This window comes from Cebus imitator, unplaced genomic scaffold (genome assembly GCF_001604975.1).
Source record: "Cebus imitator isolate Cc_AM_T3 unplaced genomic scaffold, Cebus_imitator-1.0 Scaffold121, whole genome shotgun sequence".
NCBI lineage: Eukaryota > Metazoa > Chordata > Mammalia > Primates > Cebidae > Cebus > Cebus imitator.
Genome location: NW_016107436.1, coordinates 2,250,091 through 2,258,247, shown reverse-complemented (window position 1 = coordinate 2,258,247; position 8,157 = coordinate 2,250,091). Strand labels below are relative to the sequence as shown.

The 8,157-nt window shown below is 42.5% G+C and overlaps 2 protein-coding genes across 4 annotated transcripts in view; one reads left to right on the top strand and one right to left on the bottom strand.

Moving 5' to 3' along the window:
• The window catches only part of INTS2 (integrator complex subunit 2), a 65,478-nt gene extending 58,020 nt beyond the window's left edge, over window positions 1-7,458 (bottom strand). Inside the window, exons 1-5 of one of the 3 annotated variants that reach the window (XM_017539830.2) lie at window positions 7,378-7,458; window positions 5,793-6,099; window positions 4,407-4,545; window positions 3,050-3,152; window positions 1,336-1,449 (exon numbers count right to left, since the gene is read on the bottom strand). In XM_017539830.2, the coding sequence (XP_017395319.1) occupies window positions 1,336-1,449; window positions 3,050-3,152; window positions 4,407-4,545; window positions 5,793-6,099; window positions 7,378-7,387 (673 nt within the window). In that variant the 5' untranslated portion in view covers window positions 7,388-7,458. Of the gene's footprint in view, window positions 1-1,335; window positions 1,450-3,049; window positions 3,153-4,406; window positions 4,546-5,792; window positions 6,100-7,095 lie in introns of all 3 variants that reach the window. The other 2 variants (XM_017539832.2, XM_017539829.2) reach the window with 2 other exon arrangements.
• LOC119472849 (translation machinery-associated protein 7-like) lies at window positions 106-791 on the top strand. Its single transcript, XM_037742436.1, has 2 exons — window positions 106-110; window positions 428-791. Exons 1-2 carry the CDS (start codon window positions 106-108, stop codon window positions 630-632), a joined length of 210 nt encoding a protein of 69 aa, XP_037598364.1. The 3' UTR covers window positions 633-791.
• Window positions 7,459-8,157: the final 699 nt, after the last annotated feature.

Here is an 8,157-nt window from a genome sequence, read left to right as displayed (position 1 = left end):
AAAAAAAAAAAAAAAAAACTGAATGACAAAATCAGGAATTGTAACTCCAGATCCAGGGCTTTTTCCTCCCAGGCTCCTAATTCACAAACTACCTTTTTCAACAAAATGTTGTTTTTATTTTTATATCACTCATACTCAAACAACAACCTTCAATCGCCATAAAGAGGTGAAAAAATTTAGTTGATTTTTCTCAATTTCTACCCTATACTTCTCTGCAAACTGGCAGCATTAAGAATAAAAAACAAAGGTCTGATTCCTGGGATTTCTAATTATACATATCTCCTATTGTTCTCTTGATATTTCACAGATATATGTCTCTTCTTTGATCCCTGATTATAGATATTATAACTTCTAGTTCCTTGGTATTTTTTATTGTTATATTACAGCATTGGTGACTAATGGTATAAAAAGAATTTTCTTGAGGAAGGAGCGGCAAGCACCATGTCCAGCGTGAAGATGGCAAGAAGCTCCTGAAACAGCCCAAGAAGCAGGCCAAGGAGATGGACATGGAAGATAAGGCTTTCAAGCAGAAACAAAAAGAGAAGCAGAAGAAACTCGAGGAGTTAAAAGTGAAGGCCTTGGGGAAGAGGCCCCTGGTCACAGGTGGAATTAAGAAATCTGGCAAAAAGTAAGCTATTTCCTTGTGCCTGAGGAGACGGTTACCCTTCATTTCAACCGCAAACATCTGTATTCCCTGCCATAACATCTTTTGCCACCGATAGCTGGCATTAAGTGTTATTTTGGAGTTGCTATACATTTAAGATAAACTTTTGTGGCCGGGCGCAGTGGCTCACACCTGTAATCCCAGCACTCTGGGAGGCAGAGGCAGGCGGATCATGAGGTCAGGAGATTGAGACCATCCTGGCCAACATGGTGAAACCCCATCGCTACTAAAAATACAAAAATTGGCTGGGTGTGGCGGCACATGCCTGTAATCCCAGCTACTCAGAAGTCTGAGGCAGGAGAATCGCTTGAACCAGGGAGTTGGAGGTTGCAGTGAGCTAAGATCACACCACTGCACTCCAGCCTGGCGACAGAGTGAGACTTCCTCTCAAAAAGATAAATAAACTTTTGTAAAAAAAAAAAAAAAAAAATATATATATATATATATATACACATTTCTTTGCTACATATCACACTTAAATTTGCATGTCAATACGAACTTTAAACTAAATACAATTTACGAACTCAATATTCTTTAATAAATACTAACAAACTTTTAAAAGATAAAAACTCAAATAGAATCCCATTAATGTTTCTTCTTAGGTCAAAAAAATAGGTCCTGTACATGCCCAAGCAAATCTCTTCAATATTCCATGTTAGAATTATATTTACCTTCATTAAAACTATCAGGAACATTGGCCACCAAGAGACACAAGAACCAGGCACCATTTCTAACATGTAGCAAGGCTTCAGCTACATCAACTATAGGAAGCAAGGAAGGGAGCTCTACAAGAAAACAAAATCAGTGTTAGTATTTGTTAACAGGTGCATTCCACCACACCCAGGTAATTTTTTTTTTTTTTTTTGTGGAGATTGAATCTCACCGTCTAGCCCAGGTGGGTCTCAAACTTTGGCCTCAAGCAATCCTCCAATCTCAGCCTCCTGAAGTGCTAAGATTGCAGGCATAAGTCACCATGCCTGTCCCCAGTGTTAAAAGAGTGATATTTCTTTTTTTCTTTGAGACAGGGTCTTGCTCTGTTGCCCAGGCTAGAGTGCAGTGGTGTGATTATAGCTCACTGCAGCCTCAACCTCCTGGGCTCAAGTGATCCTCCTGCTTCAGCCTTCTAAACTGCTGGAATTGCAGGTGTGAGCCACCGTGCCCAGCCAAGAGTGACATTTCATTGCATTATTAAATATATTTTGACATTTCACAAATGTCATCTAAAAGAAATTAAAGTACTTTCTTTTCATAGTCTAGAGCTAAGCTGTCCAGTAGGATAGCCACTAGCAACATAAGGATGCTTAAATTAAATTAAAAACAGTTCAGTTCCTCAATCACACTAGCCACGTTTCAAGTAATCCATAGCCATACAGAACACTGAACAGCACAGCACAGAACAGAACAGTACAGGAAATTTTATTTTATTGAACTGGTCTAAAGAGTTATTTTCAAGAAAATCTTTACATTTTTTTTCTTAAGACAAGGTCTCACTCTGGCTGGAGTGCAATGGCACAATTATGGCTTGCTACAGCCTCAATCTCCCAGGCTCAAGCCATCTTCCTGTCTCAGCTTCCCAAGCAGCTGAGACTGCAGGTGTACCCCACCACACCAGGCTATTTTTTTTTTTTTTCATTTTTTGTAGAGACAGGGTCTCACTATGTTGCCCAGGCTGGTCTCAAATTCCTGAGCTCAAGTGATCCTCCTGCCTCGGCCTCCCAAAGTGCTAGGATTACAGGCATGAGCAACGGCCTTCTTTACATTTTTCTGTCCTCTTTTATTTCTATCGTTCATATCTATTATATAGAATCTGGAAAATACAAAAAGGTACAAAGAAGAAAATTAAAATCCGCTATAATCCCATCATTCAAAGTTAATATAAAATGTTTTCACACGCCTGTAGTCCCAGCTACTCAGGAGGATCCCTGGAGTCCAGGAATTCAAGGTTGCAGTGAGCTATGATCCTGCCACTGCACTCCAGCCTGAGCAACAGAGAGACACTGTCTCTAAAAAAAAATAAATATTTTAATTCACCATGGGCATTGGTTTTGCTTTAACTTTTAACAAAATTGTGATTATATTCTATTTACCACTTTGCCCTTTGCTTTTTTCACTTAACATATTGTAAACATTTTCCAAAATCAGTAATCAGCATTAAAATAATTAAATCAAAGATACCATGTTAATGTCTGCATAATATGTGACACTATGAAAATGATAAAATTTACTTAATCATTTCCAACTATTAGTCACTTTTGACTTCAACTTTTAAAGTACATATTTGTTATATGATCCTTAAAATAACAAAGCATACCAGGCTAAGAAGTTACACAGTATCATTTAACAAGAAACTATATATGAAATGCATCTTAGCACTCAGTACAGTACCTGCTTGTAAAATACAAAGTACATCTGCAGCTTCCTCCAAATATACTGGACTCTCAAAAAGCTCAGAAGACTTGAAAAAAAATTCTCCATTTGACTCAGACACCTTAAAAAAGGAAAAAGAAAAAAAAAGATTTGAACTCTATTAATTTAAGATAATTAAATCCCTATTTTTATAATTATTTCTTGAGCTCACAGATTGTCTCTTAATATATCACTAATATACCACAGCGGAATATGCAGCATTCAATCAATTTCAACAATTTAACCACAGACAGCAGTCATGTTAATTATTATTCAAATATAGGAGTATCAATCTCAAGAACTGATTTCTGTCAAAATATTTGGAGACAACTGGAATTAAAGGATAAGGCAAGCCAAATGCAACCTACATAAACTGCTTTTAAAAAGCCAAAAACAGTCAACCTAAAGCAGTTTAACAAATATAAATTCATGGCAGGGTGCGGTGGCTCACGCCTGTAATCCCAGCACTCTGGGAGGCCAAAGAGGGTGGATCAACTGAGGTCAGAAGATCGAGACCAGCCTGGCCAACATGGTCAGACTAGCCAATCATCTTACATCCAATTCAGCATTGATACTCCCCACTACCGTCATATATGAGGCTGTTAATGCTCATCCAGTGTCTAAATGAATTACATACATTTTTCAGTTATACTTCATTATACTTTATAGGAGGAATTATATCCTATAAAGGTATTATTTGGTAATAAATTTGGTAATCTGGACAAGTCTTGAGATAAATCCCCTTCTAAATGTCAAGAAGCTATTGTATGGATTCCATGCAGAAAAAAATCCCCCTGATAGAAAATGCAGAACAGGTATAAATGAGAGAAAATAATGATTAGAGAAAGCCTTTAAGGCAGACTTGTGATATCTTTTCAGCCTTTCAAAGGAAAAAACATATATAGAAATAGTAGAGTGGGCTGGGCACAATGGCTCATGCCTGTAATCCCAGCACTTTGGGGGGCTGAAGCAGGTGGACCACCCGAGTTCAGGAGTTTGAGACCAGCCTGACCAGCCTGGCCAACATGGTGAGACCCCATCTCTACTAAAAATACAAAAAATTAACCAGGCATGGTGGCAGGCACCTGTAATCCTAGCTACTCAGGAGGGTGAGGCAAGAGAACCAATTGAGCCTGGGAGGTGGAGGTTGCAGTGAGCCGAGATTACGCCACCGTACTCCAGCCTGGGCAACAAGAGCAAAACTCCGTCTCAAAAAACAAAAATATAAATAAAAGTGGAGGAGAATTCAACCTGCCTGCCTTCTTGCCTCTTTTTCTGTCTACCTCCCTAGACAACAAATCATGCATACTTTGAGCTGTGGTTAAAAGAAATGCACCTTGTTCATAATTGCCAACAGTTCACTAAGCACAAGACGTAATCGACGAGGTGAATCACTGTGTTCAAACTCTAACGTCAGTCCATGCTGAAGCTGTGATACCAGGATGCTCTCTCCACTGCCTCCTCCAAGTTTATGTCTAATGAAGCACAAACATGTAAAACAATTATGAGAACAGTGGTATGAAAATAATTACCTAAAAATTATCTTTTATTGAAATAAGCTACAAAAAGATATATAAAATATTCCAAAATGTTCTGTTACTTCTCAAATGCTATTTAGTTTGCCTATGTATTTCAGGGATTCACATCCTACGTATAATACTCCACCACAACTGACAATTAACACTCACTTCCACTAATGGTGGCTTGCTACTAGATTCACAATGCGCAGGGAAGGACATAGCATCTGCCCAGATTCTTTGGGAATATCTAAGCTTTAAAAGCCTCCTTGCCAGGTGCAGTGGCTCACACCTGTAATCCCAGCACTTTGGGAGGCCGAGGCAGGAGGATCACGAGGTCAGGAGATCAAGACTATCCTGGCTAATACGGTGAGACCCTGTCTCTACTAAAAATACAAAAAAATTAGCCAGGCATGGTGGCAAACGCCTGTAGTCCCAGCTACTCGGGAAGCTGAGGCAGGAGAATCTCTTGAATCCAGGAGGCGGAGGTTGCAGTGAGCCGAAATGGCGCCACTGCACTCCAGCCTCGGTGACAGAGCAAGACTCCAACTCAAAAAAAAAAACAAAACCCTCCCAAGAGGCCAAGACCAGTGGCTCATACTCGTAATCCCAGCACTTTGGGAGCTGGAGGCAAGTGGATCAAAGTGGATCACCTGAGGTCAGGAGTTCAAAACCAGCCTGGCCAACATGATGAAACTCAATTTCTACTAAAAATACAAAAACTTAGCTGGGCATGGTGACAGGTGCCTGTGATCCCAGCTACTCAGGAGGCTGAGGCAGGAGGATTGCTTGAACCTGGGAGGCAGAGGTTGCAGTAAACTGAGATCACACCATTGCACTCCAGCCTGGGCAACAAGAGTGAAACTCTGTTTCAAAAAAAAAAAAAAAAAAAAGCCTCCCAAGTGATTCCAATAAATCCCTCTAATCTAGGGAAGTTACCCTACCTACTTCCCACTGAAAGTAACTGGCCTAATGAGTTTAGCCCACATGCAAGAGCACGAGCACACTGCCAAATTTCTCTAGACAACATTTTATAAATGGAAGTCAAAAGATTCTAGAAATGTAACCATCAATAGAAAAGACCTAAGTAAAACGCTTTCCAGAGTTTAGATTCTCATTCTCTCTTTTCTGGAGAGCTCTGAAAAATATTTGATTCCCCATTCTTTGGCAATTCCAAATCAACATATTACATAAAATAACATTACCTAAGCTGCTGTTCTTTGCTGGCATCTTGTTCTAAAGCATGAAAGTCCACAGACAGCAATGCAACAATGGAGTTGACAGCTTCCACTCCAGAGAGAAGGCGAAGGATGAGTTTCTTATCCTGAGCCCAGCTTTGGCTCTGGTCAGCAGGTGCACAAAGTGCCATCCGTACCAAGCAGGGCAGGAGAAGTCTTAATTCTGGATCACTTAAAGATGCCAGGCGAACAACGTCCACCTTCTGCATTGCCTCAAAAGCAAAAGGGCTGACAAACTGAAGATTTGTACACTCAGTCATCATTACTGTTGATCCTAATGGTAAAAATACAAATCAAAGTAGGCGTTTAACTTGCGCGTGTATGAACACCCAACTTTCTAAAAACCCTGAAAAATGTGGTGTATCTTTAATAGGCCCCTATGTTGGCGATGTTTCTGGCAAAATCGAGACAGGGCTTCTCTGTCTCCCTAGGTTTATATTGTCATCTGGAAAATGAGAAAGAAAACAGTATATTAATGACTCTTCCAGCCTCAGAAATCTTCTGCTCTAATACTCATATTTTACAAAGAAGGAATATGAAGCCCAGAGAGATGAAGTAACAGGCCCAAAGTAATATTACTAGTTAGAGGCACAATCCAAGGCTGAATACTCATCTACTAAAATCCCAGTCCAAGACTTTCTCCACTATATCAGTCATATAAGCGCCACAAAATGTAAATAAAAGTAAGTGAATGGTCATAGTTAAGTGCTTTCTTTCATACCCCGATAGTTTCACATGACTACCCGATATACGTAAAGAACTATTTGGCTTTTTCGCATCCTCATTAAGTCGCTGGAAAAATTAGCAAATCACCTCACTGGGCAGAAGCAATGCCAGGTTCAAGGCTCTGGAGGCCACATCACTATCCTATGTCCCCTGTGTTACTGGGTAAAAAGCAGACGTGTGGGTGCTATCTGGGAAAGACACGTCTCACTAGGGCACTTCTCTGTCTCCAGGAGTCAGGAGTCTCCAGGTACAAAAGGCAAACAAAAAGGTAGCGAGCAGGTAGCCAAAGCCATTGCCTCTCAAGGCCGACTGACTAGCAGCAGCGTGGGTAAAAGCCGTGGGTAAAAACTGCTGTTTTCAGGGAGGGGCTGGTCTTTCAACGGAGGGGCGGGCTGATGGAGCAGAGGCGCCAAGACCTGTGTGCTCTTCCATCTCGCCCCGGGCGCAACCAGAACCAACAAGTCCCTCAGGCTGAGCAAAGTCCGGCCACTCGCCGACTGGGACCGAGGAACGCGCTGAGGCCTGAGAAGCGGACGCTTCATACCTTAAGATCTACCCTCCAGCCTGACGGAACCCCACACGGACTCTGCGTCCTAGGGGTGGGGCGCGGCAGAAATCGAGAGCGCGGTCCGAAGTTGGGCCTAGGCGATAATCCGGAACCCCAAACCCTAGTTGTGCCCCGAGTCGACTCGGGCACCAAGAACTCAGACGCCGGGACCAACCAGGTTGTCGATACGAACGGGGAAGGATGTGGGCACCACACAAAGGCAGAACCGGGACTGTAGGGACAGGAAAGCGGGAGACTTTTTCAACCTGCACCCAGCACCTTCATTCATCCCCAGCGTCTGATTCCCGTCGGCCACCGTACCGGTCTGAGGAAGGGTGGCAGCGAAAGGAAAGCCAGAGACGTCGGCGCCAATGCAAATATGCGCGTGCGCAGTCCCGCCCCTTTCTCCACCCTTTTTGCCCTGCCCTACTTCGTCGCCAAAATTTGGAAATGTGGTTCCAGTCCCTTTTCCAGAGCGTACCAGTTCCTTCCTTTCAGACGAGCCACTGAGCCCGTCAGAACTTCAATTTCATCATCATAGGATTGCCGTGGCGTTCAAATGGCGGAACGTATGTTAAAATTGTTCCCACTATTCTTTGACACTAGTGGTACCAAACTGTACCTGCCTGTACCTTCCCAACACCAAAATTCTAGAATCCCAGGATTTGTAGGAGAATTTTAAAAATTATCGGCCGGGCGCGGTGGCTCACGCCTGTAATCCCAGCACTTCGGGAGGCCGAGGCGGGTGGATCACGGGGTCAAGGGATCGAGACCATGCTGGTCAACATGGTGAAACCCCGTCTCTACTAAAAATACAAAAAATTAGCTGGGCATGGTGGCACGTGCCTGTAATCCCAGCTACTCAGGAGGCTGAGGCAGGAGAATCGCCTGAACCCAGGAGGCGGAGGTTGCGGTGAGCCGAGATCGCGCCACTGCACTCCAGCCTGGGTAACAAGAGCGAAACTCCGTCTCAGAAAAAAAAAAAAAAAAAATTAACTCCAAACTTTCTTCCTCACTTGACCTCACACGTCCACGGTCAGAAGTTAAACACCTTCCTTT